The 21794-nt window shown below is 32.1% G+C and overlaps 1 protein-coding gene across 4 annotated transcripts; it reads left to right on the top strand.

Moving 5' to 3' along the window:
• Positions 1-1028: 1028 nt before the first annotated feature.
• LOC115989657 (nuclear transcription factor Y subunit A-7) lies at positions 1029-12057 on the top strand. 4 transcript variants are annotated; one of them, XM_031113460.1, is made up of 6 exons: positions 1029-1287; positions 5196-5266; positions 6663-6808; positions 10578-10679; positions 10834-10998; positions 11304-12057. In XM_031113460.1, the coding sequence occupies exons 2-6, from the start codon at positions 5239-5241 to the stop codon at positions 11487-11489; spliced, it is 627 nt and encodes a 208-aa protein (XP_030969320.1). In that variant the 5' UTR covers positions 1029-1287; positions 5196-5238; the 3' UTR covers positions 11490-12057. The 4 variants fall into 4 exon arrangements, with proteins under 4 accessions (XP_030969320.1, XP_030969324.1, XP_030969321.1 ...); XM_031113461.1 differs by lacking the exon at positions 1029-1287 and adding an exon at positions 6166-6231; XM_031113463.1 differs by lacking the exon at positions 1029-1287 and adding an exon at positions 6161-6231.
• The last annotated feature ends 9737 nt before the right edge of the window (positions 12058-21794 follow it).

Below are 21794 nucleotides of genomic sequence, written 5' to 3'. Positions count from 1 at the left end.
TTTTAGATAAAAGAAACTTCTTTGTGCATGGTAGAGTAATGTTAGAGACTCATTATTTTTAATTTCCCTCATCATTCATTCAACCCATTATTTTTCATTTCTCTCATCATTCATTCGTTATATTAATATCATATTAACACATTTTTTTTTTTTTTTTGAGGGGCATATTAACACATTATTAAGAGTCTTATAACTCAATTTCACAACTTAAAACTAATGTTTTTTCCTTAAAAGGTATAGGGTTTAAATCCCTTATTTTTTAACTAAAAAAAAAGAGAGAGAGAGAGAACGTCAAATTTACTTTGGTCACCATTTGTCATTAATTGCAAAAACAATGGTGTAATATATACTTGACCAAGTTTTTTTTTTTTTTGAGAATCTATACTTGATTAAGTTTATCATGTGTTCTGTGCCCTACCTTGACCATAAACGTGACCAAAAATTTCTCTTTGGTTTTTTTATTTTTTTTCTTGGCAAGTTCTGCGGTGCAAAACTAACCACGCATTTAAGCAAGGAAGACTAAAAATTTAGACTTTTCTAGGTAGCATACAATAAAAATAAATAAAAATTACATGACTTTACTTTTTATAGGCGGCAAAGCAAAAGAAGTTTACTTTATTGGTGCCAAGCAAACTGGAAAATGAAATAAAAAAATATAGATATCACATCAAAATTACGTATTTGATCATCATATATGATGACGCCTATATATCCTCTATCTCTTCCGTGGGCCCACTCTCATCTGATCCGTACACTTACACAGAACCAAAAAAAACAAACAGCAACAACAACGGTCAGCGGTCAGCAGTCACTTCTCAAATCATAACCACAAAGTCAATCTGCTCTACATATTTTGTGGCTCAGATTTGTTCCATTCTTTGCCGTCAGTACTACTTCGCTGCCCGAAAACCCCATTTATAATTTAACGGGCATGATCATTGTCTGGCCCACCAAACTTGCTTGACATTTAACCGCACAAACCCGGTTTGAACCCGATATATCGGGTAAAAAACCCGATATATTGGAAAAAAGTGGATGGTAAAAAAAAAGGATTTAGGGGGAATTGGAAAAGGGCAAAAAGGAAGTGTGTCGCTTGGATAGGTAGCAGTGAAGTACAGCAGAGCGGTTAATGGAATTCCAATTCCCGGAAAAGTTTTTCCTAAACAGAATTTTTTATTAATTTTCGTAAAGAACAAAAAAAAAGTTGTAGAAGAAGAAGAAGAAGAAGAAGAAGAAAGAGAATTGTTATCAAATTACAGCGGCCTGGGAAGAAGTTTTCCCTGTAAGGTAAATTTCGAAATTCCAAACCCTAGTTTGTTCAATTTCCAATTTTATTTTTTGTTAATAGTTTGTTTTCGGAAGCATGATTGGTTGCTCAGAAATTAAAACTAGAACAAATGGAAAAATTGTTTAGAGTTTTGAACTTTATCTATCTCTGGTGCTTGTTTGGTTGCTGAGAAAAATGAGAGTCTGTAATTTTTTTTTTTTAGTTTTCTTTTGATGGTTTCTGGGCAACCAAACGGGTAATTCGGCGAGTTTTATGAATTGTTTTGAATGTTATTTAATTTATTTATTTAAAATGGTTTGTAAGTTAATTGAGTTGAATTACCTGAGTTTAGATGAATTTGAGCTGATTTTTGGGGCTTACATGGATAATTCCAGGTTTTGGTGTCGTATTATAGTTGAATTTTCGGGTTTAAGTTAGTTTATTGAATCGATTTCTGGTAATTTGATTGAAATTTGTTTTGATTTTTTTTTTTTTTTTTTTTTTTTTTTTTAATTTTTTTTTTATAAATTTTTGCTGAGGAACTTGTTATTTTGACAGTTAAGGTTGTTGATTAATGCATTATTTGTGTTGATACTGAGTTAGAATTGTGAACAAGGGAATTAGTGGTGTTATGGTAAACATCACTCCTTAGTTATTTCGTATTTTATCAAGTAATTATACCCTAGGCATGCCCAAAGGCTTGTAGCTGAACTGAGACATCCAGAGTTTAAATCTCCCTTCCCCCTATCATCGAATTATACCAAAAAAAAAAAAAAAAAAAAAATCAATCTAGGCATATCATATAGGAATGTTGATAAAGGCCAAGTGTGTGGCAAGAGCTGATTGGTTGTTAGATGGTTGAACTAAGGTAATGGAGGAAGGGAATGAGGCATGTAGGGAAGAAGTTTGTGAAGCCACCTTGTGTCTACACATTTTAAAGTGAAGGTGATAGCATTTAAGCTTTATCCATTGAATCAGAAAGATTTATTCTATTCATGTCTGCATAGGTACTGTCTTTTATCAAATCAGAAAGAGTTATTATGGTTATGATCGTATAAGATGAAAGCTATGGTTCGTTTTAAAAGACGACAGGTAAAATCAAAATTTATGGGTCAGTTTTCATGAGACATCCACATGGTTAATTTGGAAATTGAATGTCTGTTAAATTGTTAATTAATTACAGTTATTAGAAAAGAAAAAAGAAAAAAGTATTATAAGTTTTAACAAACTTATCCCAAACCCAATTATGTTTGTCATGCTTTAGTTCTCTTGAAGTCAACCTTGCTTTATGGCATATAGTTTCTTTAATGGAGTTGATCATCATACTTCTTTTTATATAAATTGTCACTGGCACATCAATGGTTTACTTCTCATGATTCTTTCAATAAGTATGATAACAAGCACAATTAAATTTAATAAAAGCAATTTTTATCTTATTTTTCCTTTATTTATTTATTTATTTTTTCCATTTAATAGATATGTTTTCTCAGTCTGCTACCAAATATGGATTAAACTATGTTGTGCTATATAAGGATCAAAGTAGGCTTTTTACCAATTGCTTTCTTGACATTGTTTGAAATGAGAAGAAAATATATGTTCATCTTTTAAATTTTAGATACTGTCTTTCCTGAGCAATAAAAAATTCTAAAAGATCTCTCTTTAGCTTGTGGTGGTTTATCTTTTGTCAATACCTAGTACCTTCATGTAGTGGCTTCTATTGAAGTTGCAGTGTGCTGGATGATGTTGTAATGCCCTTGGTGTTGAGGTGCTAATATTTGTTGTGATTATCTGAACTGCAAGAGTTGGATGAATATAAGGCTGTGTTTGTTCTGGCATAAAATGTCTTCTGTTGAAAATGCTTTGGAAAAAATTTTCAGGCGCTTGGCTTGCACTTAAAATCACAATTTTTCCTATACACAAGATCTAACAAATAATTTCATACTACCTATTGCAAATAAAAAACCCACTATAGATTTCTCATAACAACACAAATCAACTAATTTCTCATGACAACACTAAAAAAAACCTTAAAAAAAAAAAAAAAAAACCCATAATAGGCTTTTGCAATCACAAGAAAATTGGAGGTTACGCATCAAATATGAGGGAAAAAAAAGAAAAGAAAAAAAGAAATTGGCAGCTTCGCTTGGAGGGGTGTAGCAGATCAATATACTAAAAGCACTGGAGTGGCAATAGCGTGGGTTTCTTGGTCGTGGGTTGTTGGATTGGGGGTTGCTGGGTTAGGATTTGGCTGAGTTTGGCACTGAAATATATGGTAGCAACAGGGAGGAGAAAGGGTGGGTGGGTGGGTGTTGTGTCTGTATCCGTGAAGGTTATTTTCCTGGTCAAACAGAATTTTTTTTTGGTTTGACCAGCATTTTCAGCTGGACCAAACACCCGAAAATGTGGAAAATGCTATTGGGGGAAAACGTTTTACGTTGAAACAAATGTAGCCTTAAGTGAAGATTGAGGGATATGCATCATTTGTTGGGCTTAAAAATTAGCAAGTTTATCGAGTTTCCAATTGATTTCTTGTTTTCTTCCTTTCAGCCATTGGCTTCTTCAGTAATACAAAAGAATATCAAAATGGTCTACCTGCCAATAAATTTCCTAATGAAGAGCTCTGTGTGCAAATACGTTGGTCTAGATCATTATAAATCTAATGTTATAAATACTGAATGTAGCTCAATTAAAACCTTGTCTCATGTTGCACTTTCTATATGCTAAGTTGACTTAGTCATTGGATACTATAATTCCTTAACATGACTATTATGCTATGTTTCTTTAGTCATCAAAATGGAGGCAGTTTGCCTTTGTTCCTGTCCCTGTATAAATCAATAGATTATTTCCATTGACATATGGACTAACTTTGATAAAATCATCATTGTTAGGAGCATATTCCATGTTTTTAAGGTTAAATACCCTAGAGAAGATATACTTTCTTCATCTGCCGTCAACCCTAAACAGTTTCATCTGCTATTTGTGAATGTGTGGGTTCTTGATTTCTATATGAAAAATTGTCTGTCCATCTTCTAGTCTCTACCACTGTATGCATGGAAAAAAATGTAGGGTTTTCTGATCTTATTGAAAGAACATTCCAATAGTACAAAAAAAGGAAAAGAACTGAATGATTTCATTGTTGATATGAATTGTTTCTCTTGAAGCAATTCACCTTCTATGAACCTTAGGTTTTTCCATTATTTAATGACATAATGGAGCTCTGATGCTTTTGCAATGAACTAAATTGAGTCCTAATATGTCTCAGTCCATGAATGATTATATATACCATAGTAAGTAGCTGTAACTACTTGAATAAATTTAGTTTCTAATATCAATTATATCTTTTTGGTATTTGTTAATCAACCCTAGTAATTGTTTTTTGATAGGTAGTTAATCAACCCTAGTAATGTCATGGACCCTAGTAATTGTTTTTTGGTATTTGTTAATCAACCCTAGTAATTGTTTTTTGATAGGTAGTTAATCAACCCTAGTAATTGTTTTTTGGTATTTGTTAATCAACCCTAGTAATTGTTTTTTGATAGGTAGTTAATCAATCCTAGTAATGTCATGGACTATAAGCATAATACATGTTTTTTGATCAGTGGTATTATTTATGTGTAATATTTTAGTTGGTTTGTGGTATACTTGTGTATTCCAATAGTAAATTAAATTAGTTCCTGTAGTTGTATTCTCACTGCACTATTTTGGTGCTTGGCATTATGGTGCTGAATATCAGTTTTTTTCCCCTGTTCTTTTTCCTTAGGCACTTTCATAAATGTTAAATATTAAGCATTTAACCTTTTGATACTATTTAGTGACTGAAAGGTCCTAGTTTGGACCAATGAGCATGATTTTGGTGACTAGGATCTCTTTTTTAACATGTCTCTGGAATGCTTTGGTATTAATTTAACAGTGTTGGTTGTGCTGCCAGATTTGACTGTCGGGATTCAGGATTTGGGGTGCATTACAGCCTCATGACTTCTTCTGTGAACGATCTTTCCGGTATTTTCTAGAAAATCTGGATTCAAAATCTTATATCAGTGCTCCCCTTTTAAAAATTCTGTTTTGATCTTTGTGAATAGATTAAATTATAATTCTAATATGCTGTAATTGAACCGGCATATTTGGTGTTATGAGCTTCAGTCTAACGTTATTGCCTCTACTTTGTTCCCTAACTCTTCATCGTCTGTTATATGGAAATTACACTATTTTTTCATTTAAAATGTAGAATTTTTTTTTTCCCTTCATCATTATCAGTTCCATAGAAACAGAATAACCGTAACAAGAGAAAATCTAATTCTTTTTTAGCTCATGCTTTTCCAAGGATTTGATCCTAGGATCTTCAGCGTGAGTTCGCTGCTACCTTACCACCAGATCCAAAGTAATGCAGGACAAACCAAAATGACACAACAATAAAGAATGAGAAAATGAAGGATAGTTAACCTATAGTCGGTACCTAGGCCTGCTTGGAGTTAACACCAAGCAAGAGAGAACTGATATGAGCAGCACCAGACCATTGGGACAATTTCAAGAGAAGTTTTATTCATCATCAAACTAATCCTCTCTCATAGGAGTACAATGCTTTGCTTAAATAGAATACCAAACCCTAATTCTAACTAACATAGGAAACCCTAATTCTAATTGACATAGTAAACTTAATTCTAAGTGACTTAAGAAATCCCAATTATTAAATTACAAAAATGACTTTGACTATAGCACATTAAATAAAAGTACTATTAAACCTAAAATACTAAAATAAAATACAATTGACCAATACATAATACAATTGATTCCAAATTTAAGTAAGTCTAAATTAAAAGAAATCTTTCCTTGTGCTTCCCATTTCACAAAGACGCTGTTCACATTATAACTATAGCTCTTTTTCTTGTGGCTTAGGGCAGGTCTCAATCTTTGTTAACAAAGGGCTCTTTTGTGCACTGTTGTTGGCAGTTTCATTACCTTCCGTGGTAATATTTTTCTAGTTACTAACTTATCAAAAAAATACTTTTTAGTTATTAGATTAGAACTTGAATTACCCTGATCTCAGCTCACTTTCTTACCTCTTGAACCATGGTCAAAGTGCATAGCCATCCATGGTAATTTTGCTTTACAGTGTTCTTATTGTCTGCTTACATGTGTTGCCTTTATGCTATGATAATTATGTTCAAGAAACTTACCTACATCTCATTGTACAAGTTGAGTCATCAGGCTGATTATTAGCTGGAGTCCCTCACTTCAGTTGTAAAGCTTGGTGCCTTTACACTTTGTTTTACTGGTTACTAGTTTCTTTCTTTGGTCTAAACATGTTTTATCTTGTCTTTCTTGTATTATTATTATTATTTTTTTTTTTTAAATTTTACGTAAAATACTTATGTTCTGTAAATTAATGATTGTCCAGATAATAGTGAAGCTGATGAGCAGCAAAAGCACTCAGAATCCCAGATACATTCTTCGTCTCCTATAACTGGAATGTCTCACCCTGGTGTCACTACCTCTAATGTTCAGTATCCAACACCTCCACAACTTGGAGCAGGACCTGCTATGGTACTACTTTTGAAGTCAACTTTTAAACTGTTTGTGTTATTATTAGCATATTCCACATTGAATTTTTTTTCAATCAAATAATCTGTTTGCTACATATATAAATTTCTTAAAAAAAAAAAAAAGGTTGAAGTTAACCTGGACATAGTGTTGGGCACTTGGGCTTCATCGGCCAGTTGTATTATGATAAACAGTCTTTGTTAGATCCTTAAAAGAGACTGATTCCCTACTCTTTATTTTTGTTAAATCCTTACCTTGAAACCAGGTTCCTTACTGTCATTCAATCAAGTTCCAAATATTCCTAGGAATCTTCTTTGTTCCTGATAACCTTCTAATAATCCTCATTTTTTATTTTCTGAACATATCTGTAACTGGTAATTATTCCAGCCTTGCAGTCACGAACGTTGTGAATAAAAATTGTGTGTCATAGTAGTGTATATGTTGATTTTATCCTATTTTCTTTCTTCTAAAACTTCACATTTGAATAATTGAAATGTGTTAAATGATACACCTGAAAAAGGATCTCTTGATGCTTATATTATTTGATATATATTAATTTGTGGGTATCTTCCTTAGTAGACTCAAGATGATTGTCATTCAGGATTTGAAGTTGCAGTAGGAACACAGCGGTCAAGAAGTTTGAAATCAAATATTGGGAAAAGATACCATATATGGTGAGTTACCGAAGCAGAGTAATCAATCAAACCCAAAAAAGAAAAGGAAAAAGAAAAGCTAAAACAGGTTGAGAGAGAGAGAGGTTTCTAAGGAGACTAATAGACTTTCTCATTTCTTTGATATTGGAGCGATCAATATACAATTGTTATCTATATTCAGGAGCATGGTATCTAACTTTGGATGCATGCAGTGAGAGAAAAAAGTGGAATGCAAGGATATAAATAGAAAAAAAGAAAAAGAAAAAAAGAATCTGAGGTAAAAACTTAGTTTATTCGGATAATTTAGGTGGAAATAGAATTGGTTTTGAAGTAGTAAAGGTTTGATGTGGCCAGCAATTGCTGTCATGGTTGTATGTATGAGCTCTCCTTAAAGGATACGTTCACCTCTATTCTTTTGCCATTATTAGGAGAGCAACTGTGGTGAGCCATATGGATTGGTCAGGAGGAAGTTGCATTGGAATCTAAGATTCAATAGGACCATCCATGATTTAGGAATTGGAGGCTGTGGATTGGCGGTTTTATTCTCTTAATGCTATTCATGTTTCTGGTGTTAGAGAGGATGTGACATGTTGGTGACCAATTGGGAGTTCTAGATTAAAGGTGAAAACTTCTTTGACACACTTAACTTTAACATTTCTTCTACATAGGTGTATCATTTTGCCTTCTCTTTTCTTTTTCATTCTTTCATCTTTTTTTTCTTTTTCTTTTTATTTTTTATTTTTTATGTTTATCATTTGTTTACTGTGTACCCCGACTACACCCCTCCATTGTCACACTGTGTACTTACAAACAGTTATTGTGTTTCATTGTTTGAGAATGTTCTAGTCAGTGGTTTTCCCTGGGTGATGCATATCTGGTAAAGAGTTGGTAGTGGCGAAAAGCACCACAAGTTGTGTTGGCAATTTATGAAGTGTTGGTGTTTTGTTTTAAAACAGGAGTTTAAGCTACTACACTCTTGCTTCAATGGTGACTTTGATCCTTTATCTTTCACAACTCATGACAAATGGGTTGTATATCTTTTCAATTAATGTTTCTTTTAATGGATGCTAATGATGATGAGGAATTCATCAAGCTGTTGATTTTACACGATTGAAACCATATTTGGTTTTCGAATTGTCTTACTAGGCGGTCCTTGTGTTTACTACATCTTAAATAAAGGTTTTTTTTTTTTTTTGGTTGTTGATAAGTACTACATCTTAAATAAATAAAGTTGTAATGAGTTCTTTTATTTTGTTTGTATGTGTTTTACTTTAGAATGAAACTAGAGAAAAGATAAAAGTTGGGTTGCTTCCGGAAAAAATTAAGCTCTGTAACTATTTGTAATCATGTTGCAATTTTGTCATTGATGAACAGGATTCTCTCAGCTAAGAGAGACCCTATTTTACTTTTAGGTCTCACCTTTATTCTATCAATGGAACATGATTGTGTTTTTAAGGTAACAGTAAGACTGCAATGTTATAGATAGAGCTGGCATAATTATATCTAAGTTATAGATAGAGCTGGCATAATTATATCTAAGTTATAGATAGTTAGGGTTGCATAAGGGGGTAAGTTTGTGGAAAAGCATTTGGAAGAGCTGGGAGTTCTCCGGACATGCTACTTTCATAGTGAGGATTAGGGATTGAGTATGCTTTTGGAATGGTTCACTGTGTGGGGAGATTATGTTAAATTGTTTGATTTCTAAGCTTTTTTGTGTTGCACTGGATAGGGATGCATATATGGCTGATTAAATGAATTGGTTCAATAGTGAACTCCAAGTGTATAAGGGCTGTACAGGATTGGGAACTTGGGTCAGCGGATCAGTTTACTGAGTTATTCAGTTAACTTGAATGGGGAGGGCATTGATTGGTGAGGTAAAATCTTATTATTTGGCTCTGATAGAGGTTTAACGGGAACCATTCCATGGAGGAATATTTATCAGGCCAAGGGCCCTAACAAGTGGGGATTGTTTTGTTTGGACAGCAGCAAGGAGAAAATTTTTGACAATGGATGATCTGAAAAAATTGTGAAATATTTTAGTGGATTGGTGTTCTATGAGTAAATCAAATGCAGAAGAATTGGAGCATTAAGCAACCAATGCAGCGCATTATATTTTCAACCATCTAGCCAACAGCTCTACACACATTAGCTAAGGTAATCTGCTTTGTAGTGTCATTGGGTGAGGACTGAGGTCACATGTTTTTGCTTTTATAACCTGGGTACTAGGGTTCCCTACTTCCCTCTTTTATGGTTTGATTGTTGTGGACTTTGCAGAGGGAGAGGAACTGCTGAACTTTTGAAGATTTGGAAAATTCGGCGGTTCAATTGAAGACGTATTTCACTAGATCATTGTTTGAATGGTCTAGTGCTTTGAGTTATAGTGTCACTCTTTCTTTTGTAGATTTCACTCGATTCCCCTTTATTTCGATTGTAATTTGCATGTGTTGCAATTTTAGGCTATCTTAAGTATGCATCCTGTGTACATGAGGTAGTTCCTCCATCTTAATAACATTATATTAGTTATAAAAAATAAAAATAAAAATAAAAGGAAAAAGAAGAAGAATTCAACCTTTTTTTTTAGAGCAGTCAACTGAAGTTGGTGATGTGTATGCTCTCATTTCAGAATGTTTAATATCAATTGCAGGATTTGAAAAAAATATGAATTGGCAACACTGAAAATCATGGAATAAAAAAGAAAGACTCAAGTAGTATTTTATGTTGTCATTTCTTGATCTGATTACATGTGAAAGCCATAACTCAAATGTTTGCATTACAATAATGTCTCATGATTAATGAATGCAGATTAGAACAATAGGCTTAGAAAAATTTCTTTTGTAGGTGGTTGTAGTAGCCACCCCTCTCTCCCCCCAAAAAAGAAAACCCCCCTTTCTCCCTTTCAAGGCGGCATAAATTCTAAACTCTCTCTTGTTCATTCTTGTATTATTAAAAAATGTTATGGTGGCAACAGTTCTTATTGAAGTTTTATTACTGAACTAGTTGACAGAATGATTATGGTTTCTCCCTCCAATTTTTTTTTTTTTTTTTTTTTTTCAAATTTAAATTTGGAACTAAGTCATATCACACACTTAACTAATTCCATATTGGCTTTTCTATTGAAGGCACCGGGGGCATACCCGTACCCAGATCCTTATTATAGAAGCATCTTTGCTCCCTATGATGCACAACCCTATCCTCCACAGCCCTATGGTGGGCAACCAATGGTATGCTCTCTTTGATTCTATCTGTCGACACATTGATAAAAAAGATGGCATATGTTGATCTCTAATTCTTTATGACATATGGTCATTGTTGATATTGAGACCACACATTGCTTATGACCATCCACCTTACAATTATTGGATAAATACCTCTCAGGTCCATCTTCAGTTGATGGGAATCCAGCAGGCTGGTGTTCCTTTGCCATCAGATGCAGTTGAGGAACCTGTATTTGTGAACGCAAAACAATATCATGGCATCCTGCGACGCCGACAGTCTCGTGCAAAAGCGGAATCAGAACATAAAGCTATTAAGTCTAGGAAGGTATGTTATAAGCCACACGTTTCTTGCCTTTTATTCAAAATTGTGTTGAGTTTGCTTCATAGGCTACAATGGCATTCTGGCCTATGTGGGGTTAGTTTCTGGGGTTCAATCCCTCCTACATATGCTGAGCAAATAAATAAATAAATGATCTGTGGGTTGCCAAATAAATAAATAAGTGATCTGTGAGGTTGCTTGGCCTTTTTTATCCTTTTAAGTGTTAGTCTTATTTGGTTCTAATTGTCTTTCAATTTTATATTATTTAAACGTAAATTGACTTATTGCTCATCACTCAACTGATCTTGCAGCCATATTTGCATGAATCTCGACATTTGCATGCACTGAGAAGAGCAAGGGGATGTGGGGGTCGGTTTCTCAATTCAAAGAAAGATGAGAATCAACAAAATGAGGTGGCATCAGGTGACAATTCGCAGGCCAATATCAATCTCAACTCTGATAAAAATGATATTTCTTCCTCAGATGGCACATCCTGAAGTTTTACTGCACAAACCAGTTATTGATCAAAGGTGTCCTTTCAACCAAGGCTTAATACCAGTCCCAATGGTAGCAGTATTGCTTCAATCTGGATCTATACTTAGAATTCAGTAGCATGTATAGGTTAAATCTGTAGGCAGTTCGTAGGGTGGTTGCAAGATGAGGCAGAAATAGTGTTATTGATGAACAGTGACTGTTAGCTTCTCCGATGGATTTCTCGTCAGGCTTCACTTCTTTTTTTCTTTTTCTTTTTTCTCTCCTTCTGAGAGTGATGGTTAAATATGCTGTGTGGGTGTTTTTATGCATTTGAATCACTGTGGCGAGGTCAAGACTTCTAACACAAAATTTGAGTTGTGTTGATTGTTTGGTTTGGTTATGTTTAATTAGCTTGGCAAAGATTAGATTGGTTGTTGCTCTATGGTATCAGTCTGATACCTATGTTGTCAGCTGGCAGAATAAGTCAGAATTGTTTAATTAAAATTGTTGGTGAATCTAGCAGGTGATTGTCATAGTACTATGTAATGTATTTGTACAAGTTGCATGTAAGTCAGAATGGAAGTTTTAACATTTTGTATGTACAACTAGAAATGAGCTAAAAATATAGTTCTCCATGAACCAATGCTCATTTGATTCAATACAGGCTTGTGCAGTTAGGCTGGAAAATTGTTGCACTTGTCAGATGGGACCGGAAGGTTGTTGCACTTGCAGGGTCTAGCCATCTTAGAGAATTGCGGTACAGGTGCCTACTAAAAAAAGAGTTGGTAGGGCATTCATTCAAGGTGTGGATTGATTTGAGGCATTGAGAAAAGAATTAAGCAGGCCTGAGAAAACCATACAATTGATCTTTAGATAATATAGTACAAGGTCTACAGCCTTTATACAACTAACTATGTCGTCGAACTACTGTGTTGGAGATGAGGGCAAAAGTAGCTTTGAAATAAAGGATATTATGTAACAGGTGTATGTAATGCGTTGGTAAGTGACAATGCGGCCTCCAGAGATACCATGAATGTGAAAACCAGTAACTCAGAACATCAATGGGATTAACAGTCTCCAGCGGATTAACAACACATACCAATCTATTCAGGGTCTCCCATGGTGTTTAAGTATATGCAGGAAAAAGTTGCCTTTGATTTATGTCAAACAATATTCATCCTTTTTTGGTTAAGAATCAAGGTCAGAACTCAGAGGCAGACTTTAATTATTTTATTTTTGTTTTGAGAGTTAGGCAGACTTTAATTAAGCTTGGATAAGTGGACAACTTTAAGAAATCATAATTTATTTATTTTTTTGAGAAAAAGAAGAAACCATAATTTAAGTGGACTAGCTGAGCCCTATAACTGCTATTAAATATTAATAGTCATAGGTCCATCATTTCGGGTATTTATTTAAACTAGTCGCTAACCCGTACGAAGTACGGGAAAACTATCAATTTTTTCCAAATGATTTGACATTAGCTATTGGAATTGAACATCAATTCTCTAGTAGCACGTTCTTATTTTTTAATTTCATTTATTTCATGTCTTCCATTAAATATTCAATGCATTCATTATATTTAAAAAACGTTGAAGTTTAGATATTGTTTTCCAGTTCCTCTTAATTTTAAAGACACAACTATTGAATCTCAACAACATACCAATACAAATATTAATTACTTAAAATTCAAAATAAATTATTTATACATGATAAGTTACAATTCAAACAATATTGAACACTACAATATTTAGAAATTAGATGTATATAGACAAACAATTAACGCTATAGTAAAAAAAAAAAATCCTCAAATAACTAAATATAAGAGTTTAATTCCTCTTTGTTTCAATTTAAAACCAAATTGTGCATAAAAGCAAAAAAATTTCCTTTGTTCCAATACGTCTTTAGTATCAAAATCACAAATTCATTAAAACCAAATTGTGCATAGAAAATCTTAGAGATTGAAAGACAACTTTAAAGTGTTTTTTGTATCTTCTTCCTTTGTTACTTTGTAGTAGTCCTTGAATATGCCCTTTTGTTTTCCTTAAGTACAGATGTTGGTGTGAGTTGCACATTGGTTTGACCATCAAGTTTTTGAAATTTTGTACAATCACCATCTTCTTCAATTGATAAGTTGTTGCTACATTCATTTGAAGAATCACTGATGTAAACCTGGCAATAGAACAGGTTGAGAAATGTATTACAACATATTCATCTTAAATATCATATTTATAATTTCTCTAAATTAAAGAATACTTACTTCTGTCATTTTATCAAGCTGAATTGCTTTGTCAGTTTCTTCAAAAGAGTCAAAAAGTTTCTTATGAGTCAAATATGGCTTTGTAGTGTTTTGCAGTCATTTAAACAGTTCTTATTTCTAAATGAGTTAATTTGGTGTGACTTTATGTTAGAATTTTATTTTCTCTTGTGTGCGTACGCGTTTGTTTCTAAAAAAATGTTCCTATTTCTAAATAATACTCATAAACAAGTCTCATTATATTTTCAGTTAAAATTCTAATATAAAAGAAATGTTTAACCTGCATTGTTTGCTAACAAAATTAGATACAAGGACCATTGACTTGTTTTGACAAAGTGAGAGATTAAATTGACAAAAATTAAACAATAGGAACTAATTTGATAATTGAAGTAAAAGTTAAGGAACTAAATTAAATTTTAGCAAAAAAAATAGAAGGCACACTGTGACATGCGCTTGTGCTTGTCCAAGTTCAATTTTATTTTTATGATGAAAGTTTGGTCTCACCCAAAATTCTTAATCTAAGAAAGAATCAAATAATTGTCTTTTACTCACTAGAGTCTTGTTTAGTAGTAGCTTATAATTTTTTAAATAAGGGTAATAATTAATAAACACCTTTTGTATCACTTAATTAAACTTTTAAGATAAATAGTAACTAGTTGGTAATTGGTGCAATGAACGATAAAGTTAAACAAAATATTTTTTTTCTATCTTTTATTTTTTGTCTAAATATAAAATTTAATAATTATGGTAATTACTCATAGTTATTTATTATAATTACTCATAGGTATTTATAATAATTTTATTTTCATATAAAACCATATATATTTGATAATTCAATAGTTGGGGGTGAGAGAATTTGAATCATGTAGTCACTGCTAGAAACACAAAAGGGTGCTAGTTGAGCGACAAACCTACAGTTACAAGGCTCTTGACATGCATTCTACTATTTAAAGAAAATATAATTTAGTAGGATTCTAAGGAATATTTTAAATATAGACTAAATTTAAAATTAGTTTAAAAATATAATAGAATAATGGCGTATAAAATTATAAGGTCTCAAAAGTTTAAGTGACAAAATATCAAGAGTTCAACCAAAAGTTAGAAGTCTTTAATTTTATATATGTTATAGATTTATTATAATACTATTAGAGTAAGTGGGTAAGTGGGGTTTTAGGTCTATATATATTTTTATTTAGTGTTAAAATTTTCACATAATAACTAAGGCTCCACTTGTTTCAACATAATTTTTTTTTTTGGGAATATATTTTCTAATAAAAAAAAATCTAATGGAAATGGCTTGTTTTATAGTGTTTGGTTTTATTTTTAAAATGTCTTGAAAAACATTTTTGGTGTTTGTCTTGTACAAAAAATCACAAAATTTCTTTTATATACACACACATACATACATATATATAAAATAGAAACTTTAATTCATTCTATTAAAATTAATACAAAACATCTAAAATCAACCTAAAAAAGAAGCACAATCAAAATCAAATTATTGAAAATTACATTAATATGCACAACCAAAATAAGAGTACCAAAAAAAAAATTAACAAAAATTATCAACTAAACTTACACATTTACATACATAATTATAGATACTTGAAACCTCCAAAAATACACTTGAGAGTTGTTTTTGTGTTACTTTTAAAATTTTAGAAGAAGGTCTTGACATTTTGAGATATATCATGGTCATTTTGGAGGTTTTGAGAGGTGGTAATTGTTGTTTTGAGGTTTTGGGGGAAATTTCTCATTTTGGTGGTTTAATGGTATTTTAGTCATATTGACATTGAAGGTTTCAAAGATATTTGGTCATTTTGAAGGTTTCAAGGTTATTTTTATCATTTTGTAGGTTTGGAGAGTATTTTAGTTATTTTGAAGGTTTTCAAGAGGTAATTTGGTCATTTTGAAGGTTTTTGCAGCATTTTTTTTTAGGTTTTAAATGTATTTTGATAATTTTGGAGATCTATGACTATTTTTGTCATTTTAAAGATTTCAAGGATGCATCAATCATTTTGAAGGTTTGGTATCATTTTAGAGGTTTTAAGGATATTTTGGTAATATTTCTATTATTTTGGTGGTTTTTGTTATCTTGAGATTGAAAATGTTATACAATATTTAATAGGTGTAAAACATTTTTCAGCCCTAAATAAGGGTTTTTTTCTAGTCAAATTGGATGCATGCCAAACAATTATCTATCATATTCCTTTGGAGGGGACCTTTAACATTAGTTATATATTAGAGCTTAAGTACAGATCATAGGGAAGAAAATCATTTTATTCCCTTTGACACCCTTTTTTTTTTTTTTTTTGTGAAATGAGTCCCATCAAAACTTTGAAAAAGAGAAAACCATCATTTAATTGACCACCACCTAATCTTAACACCCATGTTCACAACTTCAAACCCATGAATTCTCAATTTATTGTAACTCCCAAATTTTTCTCCATTATTGTACTGAAAACATGAGATTAAAATATCTTTTCGTGTGTAATTATTGAACCTAAATGACTAAATCTATACCTTAATGAAAGGTTTATGAGATAGGACACCCTAACCCAATCTGTAGCATATGAGCCTTCTAAGTAAACTTTGATTTCAATGGACCAAATTAAATATTCACTTATAGACAAATAGAATATAATAAAAGTCTGTACCTCAGTCTTCATCACACTTTCATATTTTTTCCCTCTTTTGTTTTTTATAAGGAAAATGACATTATTTAGATATATTCTCCCCATGTGAATTTCCTATCCTTTAGTGGAGAAGAGAAAAAAAATGAGCAACTTATTAATTAAAATAAGGTCAAAAAGTTGGCCTTCACTGTTGACCACTGTCAATGATTTATAGGCGTCATTCAAACAATATGATATATTGTTCAATTATCTCTTCTACAAAGATGGGGTTGGGTTCTCAAATTTCAACGAGTCACTATTACCTTCTTTTGTTTCACGTTATCTTATTCCCGATGTTTCTACCTTGAAATCATTCCAATTTTGCCTAAAATTTCTAACGTTGTTTGGGTTTGTCTTATTAGAAATTGCATGATTTTTTTAACCTCTTACACTGAAGTTGGTAGGTGATGGATCGAATAAGAGAGGCTCTTTGGACTTGCACTTGTTTTTGGTTTATTTTCTCTTCCCCAATGATGCTACTTTAAACCCACATGACCAAATACAACAAAGTTTCGGTAAGCTGTAAACCAAACAATCCCATCACACACACACACACACACACAAATAAGGTGGGGTTAGTGAGTTTTGTCACCTTAATTTACCTATATTATTTATGAGAGCTCTAATTATAGAAGAACTCACTTTCTTCAACAATGCTTTGCACATGTCAATCAAATCAAGAATTAAAAAGGAATAAAAAAATTAAAAAATTAAAGATCAACCTATTGACTATTTAGGCAGGATTCAAGGTATTAGTGTATGTGTCAATGTATACCCTCTAATTCACCCCCTACACCCCCCCCACACAAAAAGTATCTCAATTGGACTTATGAGGGAAATTAGCATTATATTAATTTACCACTAAATTGTCCATTTAGACTTCAGGATTACTATTTAGTATTTAAGCACACCATTCATGAACCGATGATGAGTCGTATCACATCAATTATTGTTGATATATGCAAAATACCTTTTGGTTCTTTCTTTTGGACAACCTTCTATTATTTACAATATTATTTTCTTGAAGTCAAATAAAATGGGAAACTTACGTAGATCACTGAAAATTGTCACTACATGTATCATTGGAAGTTGTTAAATAATAGTAAATCATATGAAATGTTGAACGTACAATTCAGGAGGTACCAGAAATCACATTTGTCAGGATTAGCAGTGATAGTATCCAGAAATAATGATGGGAAATGTGACCCAAATATATAAATGAAAATGAAAGTTTTAGTGACCAATATACCAAGAAAATAAAAAGTATAGAGAAGCAAGTCAATATATAGGAAGTAATTGCAACCAGAACTTCAAAATAAGAAACTTTAGAATGAATAAAATTATTTTTGCCATCTTATACTTCATTAAAATTGCAACATGTCACATGTACTTTCATTTTTCTTTTCTTTATAAAGTAATTAAAGTTAAAACCAAAAAAATTCAAACGAACGACATATTATAATTGATGAAAAATAAACTCAAATATTAAGAGGGGGACAAAAAAATTTCGTTTTTCTAGAATTACCCAATTCTGTCGAAGAAAATAATCTGAATCTGTAATAGGTATTTTTTTTTCTAGTAATTACCTATTGCAATGGTTTAAAAGCGCCGTAATAAGCCTTGTATTAAAAAAAAAAAAAAAAAAAAAACTCAATTTCACAGAAAATAAGACCTATCCCAACGCTTCAAACCGCTGCAATAAATACATGTGTTGAGGTATTCTTCAAAAACGCCGTTATAGTCCTCTCAAATGCCAGTATTGACCATAACTATGCCAATACTTACAAAAGAGCCGCTGTAAGCCTTTGTTTATAGTAGCAGTCACTAAAACCGCCATAATAGGTGATTCATAGTGGCGGTTCTAGAAAACGCCGTTATAGGTCAGCTTTTTTGCAGTGCCACTTGTGGTTAGAGAAAAGGAAAGTAATTTGAAAATCAGTTATCGCAATTCCTTTAGCATCTTAACATTTTGTTTTGGAATTCATAAAAGAATGGAATGAGTAAATTATAATGGAATGTAATGGAAAGTAAGGAGAGACTATTCTAAAGCCTTTAGAAATAAATACACGAGAGTAATAGTTTTCCTGGGTCTTCGAGGAATAAAGACCATAGTAACAAGCAGGATACTATTTGATTTGTTATGGATTTATATTTAAAGTTATCATGTACGATTGCCACTAATAAATATTAAACTGGCTTACGATCATATATCATCACGCCACATCATCCGTTAATGGGAAAAAAAGTGTTTGTCACTTTTTACTGGAAAGCACATATATATACATTTGTGTGTTTTGGTGCAAAAAGAAAGATGCTAATTAATAGGCTGCTTGTCTTTTTTTGCTGAATAATTAATAGGCCGCTTGTCATGAAATTGTAAAGTGACTGCGTTATATAACCAAAAATCTATCCGATCAATTCAAAGAATTAGTTTAATATATTTGTTATTACTTATTACTTGTTTGTTTTACACTCACTCCCACTACAAAATAAACTGGGGCTATTCCAGCGTTTTTAAACTGCTGGGATAGTTCTAAAAGGCATTGGTATAGACTAAAAATGTCTACCCAGCACTTTTTTCCCCAACGCTTTGTAATGCTGCGCAACGAGAAAAAAAAATCCATATTCATATTTGGAGTTCAAAATTGCTATAGATAGAAAATGAAATTAATGAATGATAGAATTTTCTTTCAACTTGATTTGAACAAATTAAAGTTCCTTCAATATGTGTCAAGTCAAATAAGCATATACTTATACTTTTAGTCATGTAACCCTACTTGATATATAGTCAAATAAATGACTTATTTAAATTATTTAATAAATTATATAATTTAATACATATAGTCTTAGAATCTTCATGCAATGAAAGAGATTCTCTTATCCGGCTTACATGAAAACCTTTTTTTTTTTTTTAAGAAATATTGTGAGCATGATTTAATAGTGAACGCTCCTCAAGAATTTAGCGCTCTTTTACTATCTTCCAACACAAAATAGAGACCTATGAAGCACATACACATAAATACGAGTATAGCTACGGGTATGGATACAACATGGTAACATGGAAATTTTTGAAAAATTAAGATACAATAGGACAAAAATATGCATATTAATTCATTATTAAATATTCATTTATTTATGTTTTGAAATATTTTTAATAATTTATTTTTGCATATAATGTTAAACATATATCAATTTAAGAGTAATAATTCATTGTCACATAGTATAAGCTGCGTTTACAAACGCGGCAATAGGAAACGCAGCTATAGGTTAGGGTCTATAGCCGCATTTTAGAAACGCGACTATAGCCCTCGTTTCTTGTAGTGAAACAATATTTACCATCGCACACCCTTAGTGCAATGACTACTCTACAAGTATAAGTGTTTGTGGAGTGTGGGAGGTAAGGGTCGGGATTCAAGTGTTCATGAGGGAGTTTCACACACACACATACACTTAGATTATACTATATTAGAATTCTATCTTGTATAAAATATATATATATATATATATTTAGAAATTAGAATACAAACCAAAAATAAGATTCAAAAGAGTCAATAAAAGATAACTATGTAAGTGTTTAAAATTGAAACTAGAAATAAATAGAAGATAAGTAATAAGTGTCCCTCTTGTGTTCTGCAAATTTTCAGCAGAAAAAAAAAAAAAAAAAAAAAAAAAAAAAAAAAAAAAAAAGAGAGAGAGGCTGGGACATGCGTAGTGTACCAGACGTGCCCCATGTTCGACATGGGTACAACACCCTAAATGAAGTATCATTACTTCCTAGATAAATACATATGTAATTAATAAATTAAGTTTCCACCACAATGTTTTGATTTTTTTATATTTTGAAAATTAGCTTATATCCTATAGCGATTTGATTCCCAATCTACTACGATAGGCCTTGTATAATTGAATTGGGTCTTTAGTAACCGTAATCAAAAGAACCAATGTTAGTTAGATGATACCTAGGAATTCTGTAGCTCCATTAAAATTTTCTAGTACACGTGTTCCAACAAAGAAGCTTATGGTTTAAATCCTTTTCCCGACTATCAAATTGCTTTAAGAAAAAATTTACTTAAATGATAATGAGGTGTTTCTGTTTTTGAGAAGAAAAATAATAATGAGTTATAGATGCTTAGAAAAAGCAGCTTCCTTTCTTAGATCCTATATTATAGTCCAGGGGCTATAACTGTGTTGGGCCTGAGTTCGAGTCATCAACTTAATCACTGCGCGCTTGAAGGGGTGGCAGCATAATTTATACATAGCTCTTCTCGCTAATTTCTCTATCTTTGAAAACAAATCGCCTATCATTTCATAAGTTAATTTAGACCGTCGGCAATCTCTCAAATATACACGACAAAAGATGACATTATAAGGCGATAAAGCTTTTTAAGATTAACACTGTATCTGTAAAAAAAAAAAAAAAAAAAACACTAATTAGCTTACAACATGGACCATAAATTTACGTGCATGGTAACTTGAGAAATCTATTTATAAGTACATGGTTCATATCATACAATACAGTACAAGCCATGACTAATTAAAACAGGTTTAAGAGAAAAAGTCACTAAATTTAGTTGTAATTTAATCAACACCATGCAATTTCTTCCCTACAATAATTTACCTTATGGAAACGTCTGAAAATATATTATATATAGCATGGCCATTATTTGCATTGCGACCAAAAGTTGCCAATACTTTTGAATAAGAACATGAAGATTCCCAGTACAAATAAAATACTACTATATAAAAATAAAATAAAGCTTGAAAGGAAAGAAGACGACTTAATAAACATAATAATGCTTCTCTAATCCAAAGTCCATACTCACATTGGGAGGAGAACAAAAATGCATGGTGATGCATGCCATGTTGACGGCTGATTAATGCTATTAATGTTGCCATTAATTGCAGTCTCACTCGTAGTTTTTCCTTGAACTTTTCTAAGGTTTTGACAAATTGAATTCATATACTTTAATACCACTCTTAATCATAGCAAGTATTATATGATATTGTGTCATAATTAGTAGCAAAGATATCAAGATTTTCCCTCAGATGAGCATCCTATCAAGTTGGGTTCCTCTCTTTTCCTTTCTATCCATGTCTCTACCTTTACACCCTCCTATCATGCATGGACCCCTAACAATACATACACCTCACACAGACAAAGAGAGAGAAAGAGAGAGATGTAAAATGGAAGCAAAGGCACACAAATCTAGAGTGAAAAAATTGTGGTGGGTGGGGTATGTTTTGCGAGTCCATAACAATCTTTTGTTGCATGACAAAATGGGGTCACCCACCCTCCTAAATTCTCCATCTCCACAACCAAAAAAAGAGAAGAAAAAACCCTTTTGGGTCCCTCAGACGGGGCTGGAAAGGGACTTCCACCACTGTTAATTTTGCAAAAT

Source organism: Quercus lobata, chromosome 5, assembly GCF_001633185.2.
Source record: "Quercus lobata isolate SW786 chromosome 5, ValleyOak3.0 Primary Assembly, whole genome shotgun sequence".
Taxonomy (NCBI): Eukaryota; Viridiplantae; Streptophyta; class Magnoliopsida; order Fagales; family Fagaceae; genus Quercus; species Quercus lobata.
The sequence above is the reverse complement of the archived record's forward strand: the minus strand, read 5'-3'. Positions and strand labels throughout refer to the sequence as shown.

Bases quoted from the DNA above. Each gene is read 5' to 3' on its own strand.
- LOC115989657 (XM_031113460.1), top strand. From the start codon at position 5,239: ATGACTTCTTCTGTGAACGATCTTTCCG. The intron at 5,267-6,662 runs GTATTTTCTAGA...ATGATTGTCCAG, and splicing joins TTCTGTGAACGATCTTTCCG to ATAATAGTGAAGCTGATGAG. The intron at 6,809-10,577 runs GTACTACTTTTG...TTTCTATTGAAG, and splicing joins TTGGAGCAGGACCTGCTATG to GCACCGGGGGCATACCCGTA.